We start from the raw sequence: 15,509 nt of genomic DNA, 5'->3' as shown, positions 1-15,509 counted from the left end.
AAAATATTACTATTTAATTTTTTATTATAATATTATACAGATATTCCACCTGTACACCTGGTACATCAACAAATACTGTACCTGGGACAGAATGCACCTGTCCCCTGATCCAGCACTCACCTGTCTCAGGGTCTGCAATAGCAACCCCTGGTACAATGTCACTCCCGCCAACTATGACATTCTCTGGCAGCAGGTGCATGATCTTCTCCATGTAGCGATGTGATTTGATAGTGTAGGTCAGGTGACAGTCTGATATCAGCAACATACTGGGATTGTCTGTTAAAAGATATTCTTAAATCACCATCATATCATTATGATACTCCTATCATATCATGATTGTTGTCACCATACCTTTGTTGTTGTCATCGTCATTTGTATTATCTATCATTATGTACTTCTAATTCTATGCAGACACTCATCAACACCTGTTCAGCATCTGGATGAGGGCAGGGGCTGTGAGATGGACCAGTACACTGGGGTTCCCCCTATTCATCTCGGAAGATGTATAGGGTTTTTTATAGTGCACATGAGCCAATTGTATACACTGGGCTTACAGTTTATAATCCTTATTCTAGGATTGCAAGGATGATTGCAAGGATTCCAACAACCAACCTATAATTCCACTTATGTGTTTACAGCTAAAGATAGTAATTCGAGCCGTTCGAACCAGTGCCGATATATAGGATGTTTGTTGTAGACCCCATTCATAAGATATATACACGCACTTGGCATAGTCAGTAAAAAGTTCTATCACAGTGCCATCGACGAGTATACTCGCCCCTAATATTTTCCCGCCAATTTATTAGACACTTCATTTTGATGACATATGACTAGATAAAATTTCAAAAAAGTATGTTTGTACATGTAAACTTGTTTTGGCACACGGGAAGGAACCGTAAAAAAAGGTCTGGCAGTCAACGTGTTAAAGAGCATCATATAACAAATGTACTTGTTGGTTGGATAAATATCTCCTTTAAAATACCTTCTATGTCTCCGTCGACGTAGAGGAGAGCTCTTGGTGTACCATGCATCAGATCCACCTTTTGAGTAGGCGCTGGCTTACCTTGAGATGTGTCTGGGATGTCATCTGAAAAAGAGTCGGTTTTTTGGTTAAACTGCGATATCAAATAGCAAGGACATGTGATGACAATTATGATATGACGATTGAAATGTTAATGATGATAACAATGAAAATTATAGTGCGGTAGTGTTAAAGATGATAACGATGGGGATGAGGATGATCGTGTTGAGGATGACAGGGGTCAAAAGTCTCCCAGAATTTGCTGGAGTCTCCCGGAAATTGTACGGCCTCACACACTCCCGAAAGCAAGCAAGAATCTCCCGGAAAATAACCCAGCTCCCGCAAATTCACATTATTTGCATGTTTTTACTTTATTATCAATTCCCTCACGGAGGTTAGTGCCGATGGGTATCACCACATGCGCAGCAAAATAAAATTAAATATGGTATGTTAAGAAAGCTCACTTAACTAGATCTCCCGGAAGGGATTTCTTACAACTTGGGACCCCTGGGATGATGATGATAACGATGATGATGATGATGATGATGATGATTACAAAGATGATGAGGATGATAATTATCATGATGCATTAAAATGATGATAATAATGATAATGATGATGATGATAAGATTGGAGACGATGATAAGGACAATAATAAATTATGATGACCATAAAAATAATGACATTCGATGGTGGAAATGATGATGATGATGATGATGCAGAAAATTGCAATGGTGATGATGATGCAGAAAATTGCAATGGTGATAATAAAAATATACTTGGGATGATAATGGTTAATAATAACAATGGTGACAAAAGAGAGCCTCTACTAAGCCATTGCCCCTTACCTTCTTCAAATGGCCTCAGTAAGCCCCACCCGCAGCTGATTTGCTGAGCATCTCCACTTTTTGGGAAAATAGTACCAACAACCTCAACAACCAACACTATGTTAGGGTCAGTCAGGGATGTGTGAAAATAAACAGGCTGCGGAAACATAATTAACAATATTTTAGAAAATCTTAGCTACTGCATCATTTTTGTATTAGCGTATAATTAAGTGATCACATGATATATTATGCTACTGTGCAGAAATGAAGTTATTGTGGGTAGGGGCAACCAGCCTTGGCATTTTTCACCCAGTCCAAAGCTAATCTCATGGCCCTCCACCCACCTTTAAAAACCACCTTGCTGTTCCTTAAAATCCACTCTTATTAATTAAGTGTTTGCCAATGTTATCACCCACCCACCCTTAAAATGCCTACCACCCATCCTTAGTTTTCTACAGCCACAACCTTGACTGTGGGTAGTATCATACCGTATTATACTGTAGCTTAGGATTTCCTGTATTTTCCCCCTTGCATGCCTTCTTTGGCCCCTTCCATGTTTTTCCAAAGAACCTTTTGTAGGTGATATCAAAAAGACTGAGTCGAATCTCATATTCAGGTTTCTTACTTGTGCCATCCTAAAAAGATGAAAGCAAATTTATTAAATAACACAATCCAAAATTCATTTTAAATTATCATTTTCATAAAAAAAAAAATTATTTATTTGGGTTACAAACATTATATATTCACATGGACTTTTCTTCCATGAAAGAGGTAATCTAGATTTTATTTATATACACTGTACATGGACAGTATAACAACTTCTCCATATACTAGAGTGGAACTTGCCTAGGTCGAATTCAAAATGGCATTAAAAAATTGTTTGACTTAAATAATATTAGACTTACAGACCGTTAACACTCTGCCCACCAAACACGGAGGTATTCGTGTTTGGTAATGCAATGCTTGACCGCCAAACACGGAGATCTCCGTGTTTCTGGTTTTTTTTACAGAATCCGATGGATGGGGTAATTACTGACGTGTACTAACAATTTGAACACTATATTCAGTCTGTACTGTAACTATTTCACTATTTGTTTGTTTACATTAGTATACAGCGGTATTGGTTTACTTTCATGAAATCACAATTATCTCAGTTTTGTTGTGCGAAATTGCGTAAATCTCCCAAAGTGAGTCATTTTCATTTTACTGTTACGGGTCACAGATTGTGCTTAGAATAAAGTGTTTGGTACCACTGTAAATCTAAAATGTTTGTATTCTTTTAGTATTCACCACATGTCAATCTGATCACATATGCACTCTGAACGAGCTTAGGAAAAGTGTTAAAATTTGCTAAAAAGTCTGGCGGTGGCCGATACTATTTTTTCAAACCCCTGGCGGTCAGAGTGTTAATTAATGGAAAACACAACAACTTTGCATGTAATATACGATCGACTAATAATGATTTGAGTTAGGCAGTCAACTTAGGCAAGTTTACCTGCATACTCTTTCCAAAATATATTTTTGTACTAATTAAATTTAATTAATGTAAATAAGACTCAATTAATTAATTGTAACAAATTGTAATTAACTGTAAGTAACTAGACATACTATTTGGTGAATTATTAATTTTTTATTGAATCATACATTTTGTAAATTACATTTTCTAAGTACTGTACATTGTAGGATGAATTCCTGTTATTATCATGTCGTGTTAACTGTATTGTATTGTTTAAGTATGATTGATTGTATGTACTCTGGGTTCGGCTTGCGGCGTAGAGCGCTTTATATATTTCACTTATTATTATTGGTGTTATTTAGTGTAGCAAGTTGTTTTTTTTTTTAAATATATTTTTTTCGGTGTAAAACACACAAAGGGTGAACCATAATGGTTCTTCTGGTTTATTTGGGACAATCTCTCCTCTTTGCAAAGAATTCACTACATGCTTTATTGTGCATATAGCCATTGTTTGCACACATGATAAATGGCTTTCATGTTTACACAAAAGATGATGCGTTACTGAAATTTGCATTTTAACCATCCACCTAAAACACAAGAAGAGCAGTGGAAAGTACTGAACCAGAGAGAACAAGGTTATATAAAGACCTCAACATTTCAGTCAGCACACATACAGTGGCTACCACCAATTTAGAATTTAGCCAACTGTAAAGCTGCTACCTACTCTGTGTAAAGTCAACTACAAACATAATGATATTTACAAACCAGTTGAGGACTGCTTTTAATGTTTTGAACATCTTGAAGGACGATAACAAAAGCCACCCAACTTTGTTCTTCAGATGAGCTCTCCTGGTATCCATGTTTTATATGATTACATGAATTCAAACTGCTTTTCAATATTCTCAACTCCTCTGGTGACTGCTGGACAATTCTGACAAGGGGTGGTGTTTGTGGGCTGGGTGCTTCAACAACCTCATTAAGGGGGTAAATCAGACTGGTGATGCTTCCAGGTAGGGTACTACCAGGTGTTAAAGAGTCACCACCAAAGGTAACTGTTTGTCGTGACTGTCTACCCGACTTTGGTCGATAGTGGTTTTCAAATGTGCTATTTCCAAAAGATTGGCGAACCATATCTGGCAATTCACTGCCTCCTTGTGTTTGTTGGAATCTAGCTGGTGACTCACTGCGGTGTGAAAATTCTTTCCCATGCCGTTGTTGGTTATAAACTTCCTCTCCAATTAAATCCCCAGTTATATTCCTTTGCTTACTACTCTTCTTTTTTGCCAATGGGGTTACATGTCTGGTAACAACAATTTCTGGAACGGTAAGAGAACCATCTTGCAGGCTGGGACTTGAACGTTGCATTTCAACCATTTGGCACAATCAATCCACAACAATTCTATACTTCAAAATTATCAATTTCCAAAGGCCATAAAAATCTCAATATGAGAATAATATACTTCAAGCCCATTACCTACATACCTGAATCAATGGTAATGGAATCTCTATTCATTGATTGGTTCAGCCATTATCCTATCAAGATAGACAGACCAAACATTCATACAGCTAAAGAGATAGTCCTTTAATTATAGGTGCTTCAATACTTGCACCGAAAGTCTTTAATAATTCTCAAGCTAATATGATAATGTTGAGAATTCTTCCTTTTAGTAGCACCAAATTTCAAGATACAATGCAAACATTTCTGTCAGCCATCAGTTTAGATGAATATCCAAAAATGATTATTAATGTTCAACTTTGAATTATCTGTGGCAATGTTGGACTGTGATTTCATTTAAATGACATTTAAGTAAACATTAGCATTCATCCAGTAGACATACCAAAGATAGCAACATAATACAAACAATTCAAAAGTCCATTTAGATTCCAGGTATGAATTTACTGTACAACATTCACAATTCACAGTTCACAAAAAATAAACATTAATTTAAATTTTTTTCATATTTAAAATTCTATGGAAAATTATTGCTTAATCATTACTTAAATCTGCTTGATTGACTTATTTTATCAAAATTGAATGTAGTGGTTGGACAGGGGGTGGGAGAGGAGACAAAGAAAATAATTTTAAAAGTGTACAGTATTTTTACCACCAAATATTCTTTTTCTTAAAATAAACTTCTTTATAAGAAGATAAACCAATTATGACAACATAGATGTGATATTATACTAGTTATAACATAAATCTAGCTATGACATCATTCTGGCTATGACATCATTCTGGTTATGGATGACATCAAAGTAGTTAATGACATCAGACTGGTAATTTCATGACACCAAACTGATGACATCACACTTGATTTTAATACAGATCCTTCTTCTTTTAATTTTTCTCAATATTTGTTCAATTTAATCTCAATAATTCAGTCAAGTAGTATTCACAAACAACTGCTCATAGCTAAAAAGCATTCACTAAAATTCCACTGCTGTATAAGTTCCAAGTAATTCTAGTATCTTTTGAAAACACACAAGTCCTATCGGAGCCAAATATCCTGATACAGGAGTGTGTTACATATCAGCACCGCAAAGCAATAACCGAATCTTGTCATTAGGTAAGCAGTATGCGTTTACAGTATACTATTTAACTGCGTTGTATTCCACAGCAAATATATCCTCCACACCTCTCCAGATACAGAATTCGATCAATAATGATTTTACTGTCAGGCTAATCATAGTAATATGAATAATGTACTGGGCCGCCAATGTACTGTACCAGCCACATAAAAAAATGGAACTGGTATACAAAAGGCAGACTCTTCAAAATGACTTTCAAGATCACAACAAAGCAATACTTGTTATAATTATGACGTCCTTCACACATATTCTAAGAAGTATGGTAAGTTGTATTTTGTTAAAAACGTTTGTTTATCAGAGGAATATTCTGATTGGCTGTTGGTGAAGTGAGCCTATCCAATCAAATATGATCATGGTTACGACTCATACACAGGAATAAACATTGCTGGTCTCTGTAGGCCTACACTATATATGGACAAAGAAACCTTTCTTTAGTAAACCAGAAAATTGTCAATATACCTACTTCAAATTTGTAATCCTAAACAAGAAACCCAGTCACACATGGTTAAACAACACCATGAGAAATTACTGAAGTGTAATATATATATCACCTTGGTAACACATACGCACAAGAATTCAATGAGGTTGTGAGAATTTACCAAAGATGTGCAAAGTATGGAATATACTATACTCTTCTCTCACAAACATAATGGGTTTAAATTAAATATCTAATGCCGTGTTTTTGCAGTACTTATTACCCTATAAATTATCGGAAAGTAGCCATTTTTTATTTTCGCTGAGGAAACAGGGCCCAAATTTTCGAATAAATTTTTGCATGAGAATTTATCGGAAAAAGCTCCAAATGCGAAAATAAATAACCTTGTACCGATATCAAACTAGAAGTTAGTAGGGGCCTAGACCTCAGAAACTTATAAAAATAATAGAAAGTGTGTAAATTTTTTGTGCTTATATTAAATACAAAAAAAGCCTGAAATGGCTGCGCTTGATGTCAATGGTGCCTGGCTGGTCCTAGGCCTATCCCTACCTGTCGTTCATTGTACTGTAAAACACATCAAAAACAAAGCTAGCATTCTTCGTCTTCACAATCCCTATACATGTACAATGAAACATTATTGTGACAGTACATTTCCTAGAGTGAAATAGTACCGAACGACTTTGTTCTTGGCCTAGGCCTATCCATCTCGCGCAAAAAAATAAGGTCACCTGCTAGGTCAACAAAATGAATACTGAATTCTAGGAAAATTCTCAAAAGATATAAAATATAATAGCAGATTCAGGTGTAAACATACAGTAACATAATCCTAAAGTGGAATGGCACAACAGGTTACAGTACTTATGTGCAGTGAACTCAGGTGAAGTTTTTAACTTGGTTGATGACCAGAAGTGTCAATCACTCACAGAATTGATATTAAGTGAACTTTTTAAACACTTGATTCCACTTGCACTTAATAACTTTGTTATATATATTTCTCATTTTTTCATCCAACTATACCTATCCAAACAAATAATAAGACTTTTAGAGGGAAAGATTCAGGACAAAACAACGGACAGCGAAGTAACTAAGGTATTAAACTGACACTAAAATAATTTATTGCCCAACAAAATGAAGGAAATGCATTTGAAAACTGGCAAAAATTCAAAATCACAGCACTGAATATCAAAATATGAAATTAGGTAGTGGCGGTGCCAGGGAGGGGGAAGAGAGTTCAAGTACCCCCACCCACAAGAGCTCTTTGGGCAGTCGGACCCCATCAGACAGCTTAAGGCAATAACCTCAAGCCACCCGTCAGACAGCTTAGCCGCCCCCCTCCCGCACCAGAAAATATATTCTACAACCAACACTGAACTTAGGGTCAAACAACACATGGACAAAAATGAGCAGTGTTCATACTGTAATCTCAAGTTTAAACATTTTAATTATTATTAGTACAAAATTGAATAGTTTTTACCATACAGTAGTTGGGAGAAAGAGGAGGATACTGGCATTATTACAGGGTTGAACAAGAACAATAGAATGTGTGACTGCAGCAAACATAACACCATCATATTACAATTAATGTATTGTACATACCGTATTAAGTATTTAGTAAAATTTTACTGGGTTTGAGTATTACTATTAGTTAAAATATGTTTTATTAAATTAATACATTTACTAACTGTAGGTTCATTAATCTTGGGGTTGGGGTCAAGGAAATGTCAATATTCAGAGATCATTGAGCTAATTATAAGTCTGCACTATAGTGCTATATTTGAATTGATAAATTATTCTTGTGATAATCAATAATTAAACAAATATTAGAAAAACTGAATGACTTATTGCCCTTGTCAATTAAAATATTTGATATTGGATCTACAGTACATATGAATTTTACAAATAAGTAAGTATCATGTCCCAAATATCATTTCCTATACTGATATTAAAAATCTGCAGGGTACTAATGTTGCTATAGTAACCCTAAATATTATCTTTCTGTTCATGGCATGAATAGATACCTTGGCAACATGGCAAATAAATAGGTTTCTTACACTGTCTTCACTACTAAATCAACAACTTGCACACTAAAATATTAAAATCAACAGTGCTAAGTTGTTTTTCTTCACTCAGGAGTACTGTATATAATTGATGTGAATGATTTTGAATAACATACAGTATTATGGCACATGTTGAGTGGTTGAATGACGTAAGTGTAACAACTATGAGCATTCTTAGTAATTATGTGTGATAAAATGGGCTAACGAGGCTGGATTTGGATCTATTAAATTGGCAGTCTCGAAAGAGGCAGAGAAGAAATCCTTTCTGGATTTTCCCAAGGACTGTTTTTTTTATAACTAATTTATAAAACTACACAAACTACAATTTGCAACAAAATGAAAAAAATAATATTAATATAAAAATACACAACATGCCCATTGTATAATAAAATGCTAATTTAGAGCAATGAGATGAAATTTAAATAAGAATTAGGTAATAGTTAATTAGAGCCTTCATTTGGCCTCCAGTGAAAATTTCCTATTTCATTCCATATGCACAATTTGTATTTTACACTAAGCACTGCAACGCTTACTGAAATTTGTGTGGAAATTTATGCATTTTTTGGGGGCCTAAGGTGGTGCCCTCGTTGAATTGATTGCATGGTACACAAAGAGTGTAAACATTCAGTGTCTCTGTAAGACTATTCAAACACATTATTACTATAAAAAGTACCATAAAAAAACAATTATCTGAGTTATTTCTTATATAAAGTTTGTACAGTGATCTTATTTGTTTACTGTAACCCTTAACTCAAGATTGCATAACAATAAAAACATGTTTTTTATTAACGGTAACAGTTAAGTAGTTGTTTGATGACTGTTGATGTACTTTGATGTTTGACCAGAGAGCTCTACATTGTGAAATATCTTTTAACAGTATTTTAATAGTGTTTCTAGTTTTCAATAATTATCCAAAGGGTTTGAAATTTTATGAATGGCACTTTAACGACCACGATATTCAACGCGTATAACACATTAAGAAACAGTTTCAATGCACTCAACTAAGTGGAGAAAACAATAAAAATCCAGAGAGCACTAAGCCAGTGTGCTATTCATCTGCACCACTTATTAAAGGGCTAAACCAACCCTGAATATAATTCACAGGAACAGAACATGGAAAAAAAGATAGAACACTGTAAATTCGGACACTCAATGCGTAGTATGACCGTAGGTCAACTAATCCAGCTTCGCTCCCTGTGAGCGCTAGATGATGCAACACCGTCTGTTGATTGTCACTGGCAGTCTCAACGGATCTTCATTAAAAACGACACCTTGCGCAAGCGTCGTGGTGTTGCATTCCGCATAGAATCGCGTTAGCCAACGACTGTCTGTTGTAGTGAGTGCCCTGCTTTAGATAACACAAATAATAAGACAATCTACTCATCCTAAAAAAACCTTTTTACTCGTCAAATCGGTAAAAAAAAAATTAAATAATGCAGTGCAATAATATCAATATATAAGTTAATCATAGAAACCTTGAAATTTTCTAATGCTACAGTACAAATCTGACATAAAAAGATGTTTGAAGACTGTTATTGGATGAAGCGTGTGACTTAATAGAAGAGTCTACTCTTTTAATTGAATGCATATTGATTTTCAGGACACAAAATTTCTTACATTTTTAATACAGAACAAGGACAATAAAGAAAAGAGGAAAAAAAATGTATTAAGTCACAAAAGAGTGCTCTCTACTGGAAATATAGCCTTGGTATTGATTGACATGGTAACCTGGATTAGTTATGCATCAAATTAATGGGAGTTTGGAAATAATCCCGGGTTTAAATCCCTAATTAAAATATAGGAGGGGGGTGGGAAGCATACAAACAAGCAGATGAATGAACAAACTAATTAATTATGATTAATGATACAGATAGATGGATGGATGGATAAATTACTTATTAATTCAATGAATCATGAATGAATACCTAAAGATCCACTGATTAATCTCAGATGAGATAGTATAATACATACTCCAAGTATTGAAATGCACGCTATTGTGTCAGGATTCAATATTTCGACATTATAAATTTTAAACATCCTATTTTACATTCACCAATAAAATTTTGTTTTTATTTTCTCCTCCATCTGGATTGTTTTGCCAAAACTATTTGCTAAATAAGAAAACCAAATTTTATTTATAATATTTTTATTCTGCCCCTCCTCCGATAATCTTATTTAATAAAATAAGTACACGAAACAAGGGCAAAAAAAAAGTCTCGCTGTAACAGCAAACCAATTCTGGATCTGCCCCTGCCAAATGCATTGATCAAATTGTGTAGGTTATAAGCAATAATAATTTAATCTTGATATGAAATTTCAATTCATAATTTCTAAATTTGAATTAAATTATTTGGAAATTGATTTTTAAAGATCTCAATGGTCTTCAAAATTACAATTAATTTAAAGGCTTGCATGTACCAGAAGAATATCTCAGTATTTTTTTTTTACAGTATTAAATAATGTCTTATGTATTATTGCAATTCAGAACTAGAAATCAATTAAAATTCATATCTTTGTGAAATTATTTTATAAGCATTAACTGAATTTTGAAGTATAGGTTAAGTAATTTCTATTCCCTTATTTCTAAATTTGAATATTTAATTATTTATTTTCAAAACAGATACGGTATGTTTTTAATAGCCTTTTACTTATTTTTTTTTTTAAATTTAAAAGTCTTGGTTGTACTTGAAAAAAATATCTCTGTGTTTCCATTGTATTTAGTAATGCATATTGTAATGCATTTATAATAGAAATCAATAATCCATTATCTTGAATTGAAAATGAGAGCACATTAATATTTATTGATTTGAACTCGGTCACTAATTTCAAAATAGTTAACAGTATTACACTTTGTACAGTAGCTAAAAGTGAGATTTGTTTTGTTGTTTACCTACAGTGGCAGATTGGCCTATCTTTTAATCGGTCATTAGCATATGCACCTATGGCGCATGCTGATTTTTTGTAGCAGGTAAAAATGAATTGAAATAATTATCACTGAAAAAAAACCAAAAACAATATAAAAATGCATTCGTAAATAAGTGTCTAAAGTGTGCTAAAAAAAAATGGCATTGAATAGTCCATGAATACTCGATTAAAATTGTTAAAACATCAGTGCTCTCCACGTCCCCAAGCACCTCTAGCTTTGGGTACCTGTTTGCCCCTAGTTGTTGTACTGCAGATTCTTGCCAGTACCAGTTTCTGGTAGGTTAGGTTTGCCTGTTTTGGTTTATTACCAGTATTTGTTTTACTTTTATAACTGTTTAGTTTACTTTAAATTAAATCTGTTTATTTTACACAAGACTAAACAAATTGTGGTTAAATTTTGTATTAACATTGTCAGTAATTGTAAATACAGTACTGTATTTGTAAAGTAGAAAGTCAATTTACTTATTTGAAAGTAGAGAGTCAATTTACTCAAAAGAAGAATAATTTGTAATCCAAAATTCAAAACCATTAATAAAGAAAATTTTTGACGAAATTAACTGATGGAAGTTTGTAAAATCTACAAATTTGATTAACATCAATGGAATTGGAATTTAATCAACCTGCCAAAGAATTGATGATGACACATTGTCAGCTGAAAAGTTATAGAGGGCGCTATTAAAAATTACTTTACAAGAAGCTGATGTAGATTTATATTTTAAACCTTTGAGGTCGTGGTCCGTATCCCATATGGAGTAATTTACTGTCCCTGGATGCGCGGTCCATATACGGTACAGACCTATTTATAGTTACTATGACGTTAGGGAAATCCCCTAAAAGAGTCAGCAACAGAGGGAACCATTATTAAAACAATAGGAGACAATTTTCACTATCAGTGATTGATGTACTTGGATAGACGAGGATAGCAGGATTGTTTATATAATAAATAAATAAATAAATAATTGATTAATAATATAAATAATATCAATCTGAGGAAAGATTTTAACTAGAAACTTTAGCAGCGCAACCAGTAATGCTAGGCCTAGGTCTGCAAACGTTCATTTCGGGTTTGGTCATGTACATGGACCCCCCTCTCATATTTCAATATCCCTACCCCCATCTTCTCTATTATTATTATATTATATTATTATTTTATAAAGTGTACTAGTTTTAGTGAAATATATCCTAGGTCCAGTAGTCCACCCTAGTTAGAAATAAGCATATGTAGGCCTAGCTAGGCTTACTAATTGCCCTCTATCGGGGAAGGGGGCGTGTGATAGAGACCGTTCCGCAAATTTTGACCTCAATGACATTTGTGACCTTGAACATAAAATAATCGTCATAAATATGAAAGCACAATTTTTTTAAACCAAACACATTTTTTTTATGTAGAAAACAACATATTCCACATAATGCGTAACATTTATGAGCATAGGAATTTTTTTTAGTGTCGTTTACATGGGGTTTATGGGAAAAAAGTACCCTTTTTGGGCCCCTAAATTGCAATTTTAGGCAAATGAACTTTGACCTAGGTAAAAAAGTCAAATGATTTTGCTATTTTTCAAAAGCCCAAAACATTTTACCCAACAATCAAACCCAACATTTGCAGAAAGTTACAGTCATAAAAATTTATCAATCAATGAAGATATGAAACTGTCCAATTAAATATTCAAATATGGTTTATAGTGAAAAGTTGTATTCTTCACCTTAAGGGTGTGCTCCAATGAACACTTTCTGTTAAACATAATTGACTAGTTTTATTTTTTACCCTAAAGAAATGAAAGGGTTGCCAGTTGAAGATTTATGATAAACACAAATATGGATCACAATGATGGTTTAACCCTAAATTTATAAATGTTGCATAGGCTTAGCCAGCAAGCTGTCTGGTCATCCGCCAACAATTATTTAGGACGGCCACTTTTACTGTGACGGCTTAACCTAATCAGCTCGGCCTAGCTTAATTAGTCTACCTATAGCAAATTATAAATAATCAAAATCATTTAGTTCCTTATAGAAGTTTTATTTTGTATTGAAGTGCTGATGTAAGCAGACCTTGATTTAAAGAAAAAACAGGAGCTACTAACAGCTCTCCTCAAGAAATTGAGGAGAGCTGTTTTTTAGCAACAAAATTTGGTCAAACGGCCATTTCATTAATTTTAGCACTAGGCCTACAGTTACTGTCTGTTGTTACAATGTGCAAGAGAATGAACAATAAATTATGTATCAGGACATAAATTCCCAGCAAGGATTATTCAAAATTAGCTTGGTTCCGATTGTCTGGAAATGGTTTCGATCGTCTGTCAATGCAATAATCAAGGACTTACGATCTGGCCCTCGTCTAAGTAGGCCTATCCTAGGTTAGGGCAGACTAGGCCTAGCCTTGGGAGATACCACGATTTACTTACTTAGCCTTAGGCTAGGCCTAGCCTTTGTCTTAGGAATCCTACTGCCGTCACTCGGCTCTACAGTACGTACACCGTAAAAGCGACCCATTCTTAAAATATTACACATGTTATTTAAATGTATTTTTCGTATCAGATAAGAACACGAAATCGTTGATTAAGTAATTAACGATATTTCTACCACTATTGCATAGGCCTAGATAACCCCTGAACATGTGCTATTGGAAAAACCCAAACCAAGAAGTCGTTATATGTACACGACGGTCGGCTGCCTTTAGGTCTACTCTTAATCCTTGGTTGTCGTCAGTTTGCGTCCAACGGGTACACTACCAGCTGACCGGCTGTCGTGAATATAGTGCCTTCATTTAGTCGTCGTCATACAGCCACTGCCCTGCATCCACCACGTTAAAATAACAAATAACACATTGCAAAGCACGCAATGACGTTTGAAATTAGACTACTTGTACAACAACACGAAAAAAACGTCGCATGGCTATGGAGTTAGCGGAAAATGGAGCTCGAACGGAAAAAATGATGTATTTTAGCAAGTATTTGAAACTTTTGTAATGAAACTTGGTATTTTTGTTGCTCCCCTAGAAAAATTCAGGAGCACTATTGATTGCTCTCCTCGCATAATTTCGAGGAGCTCCGGCACGATCGCGCGCCTTTTAAATCAAGTTCTGATGTAAGGGCAAATAGAAAAATTTATTAGATTATCACTCCCGCCCACGTCAAAAATTCGGGAAATATTGATGCAGGAATAAAAAAAAAATTTTTTTTTTGCCGCATCAATTATTTTAACAGCATAAAAATAACAATGCAATTTTGTGACTTCAAATACATTTTCTTTAATTAAAAAACTATAAAACCAGTAACCAGTAACCAGTTTTTATACAATATTTATTATTACAGACCAAATATAAACACTCCCTCCCTCATCAATAAAAACAAAAGCGAAATAATATATTGTTCCAATTTAAAAACAAAAACAAAAAAACGCCCTCCCTCATCAATTTAAAAAAAAAGAAAGATAATTTAATAATTTTTTCTAAGACTAAGTGCCCTAAACATTGATTCCAATAATCCTCTCAGTCAGGTTGTCTTTTTGTACAAAACCTGCTGTATTATTATAGGCCCTAGGCTAGCTAGGCAGTTTTCTTTGGCTTAATTATTCATTACTTAACTAGTCTTAAGTCGAAACTTCGGTACACCAGGTCTAGGCTAGGAGGGCACAACAACAGAAGGGAGACTGTCTGTCTTGGCTAGCCTAGCCTAGCTAGAGAGGCCAATGTTTTATTACATCTCTCGTTAGGCCTAGCCTAGGAAATAATATGTAGTTAATTGGTTACTTACTGGTACAATTAGGCCTTCTACTCTTTGTATGACAAGATTATATGGTTTAGATGGGTTATCTTCTACCTCATCACTCCTTTCTCCGGCATAGGTCAATGTATTTGATTCAAAAAATACATCTTTCCAATTTCTTCGCTTCTTGGCAACAGACGCCGCCATTTTAACAACTCATAAAGCGCCCTCCCCCATCAAGAAATCAAGAAGTTTCTAAAAACACGTACACCAAAGATACTAGAAATACAAGATAGAGTTCTCGCATTGTAAAAATGAGGCGGAAGTCGTGCCCAACGTAGGCGGCGCCCTTCTTTTTAACCATGCAAGTTTACTATACTTCGTGCCCAACGTACAGGGCGCCCTTCTGTTGCTAAGTATATCCAGACGCAAAAGGCGCCCTTCCTTTTCCACTAATGGAGGAAAACTTTCACTAAGAGTGCGTCCGGCCATGC

The 15,509-nt window shown here is 34.5% G+C and overlaps 1 protein-coding gene across 4 annotated transcripts in view; it reads right to left on the bottom strand.

The window, feature by feature from the left end:
- LOC117107143 (nephrocystin-4-like) overlaps positions 1-15,258 on the bottom strand; it is a 33,255-nt gene extending 17,997 nt beyond the window's left edge. The window contains exons 1-5 of one of the 4 annotated variants that reach the window (XM_033248707.1): positions 15,064-15,258; positions 2,337-2,483; positions 1,870-2,005; positions 983-1,087; positions 121-276 (exon numbers count right to left, since the gene is read on the bottom strand). In XM_033248707.1, the coding sequence (XP_033104598.1) occupies positions 121-276; positions 983-1,087; positions 1,870-2,005; positions 2,337-2,483; positions 15,064-15,222 (703 nt within the window). In that variant the 5' untranslated portion in view covers positions 15,223-15,258. Of the gene's footprint in view, positions 1-120; positions 277-982; positions 1,088-1,869; positions 2,006-2,336; positions 2,484-4,069; positions 5,635-15,063 lie in introns of those variants that run through there. The other 3 variants (XM_033248705.1, XM_033248704.1, XM_033248706.1) reach the window with 3 other exon arrangements.
- Between the last annotated feature and the right edge of the window lie 251 nt (positions 15,259-15,509).

This window comes from Anneissia japonica, unplaced genomic scaffold (genome assembly GCF_011630105.1).
Source record: "Anneissia japonica isolate Jap-2015-1 unplaced genomic scaffold, ASM1163010v1 scaffold287864_len1152817_cov193, whole genome shotgun sequence".
Classification (NCBI taxonomy): domain Eukaryota; kingdom Metazoa; phylum Echinodermata; class Crinoidea; order Comatulida; family Comatulidae; genus Anneissia; species Anneissia japonica.
This window is presented reverse-complemented; position numbering and strand designations above follow the sequence as displayed.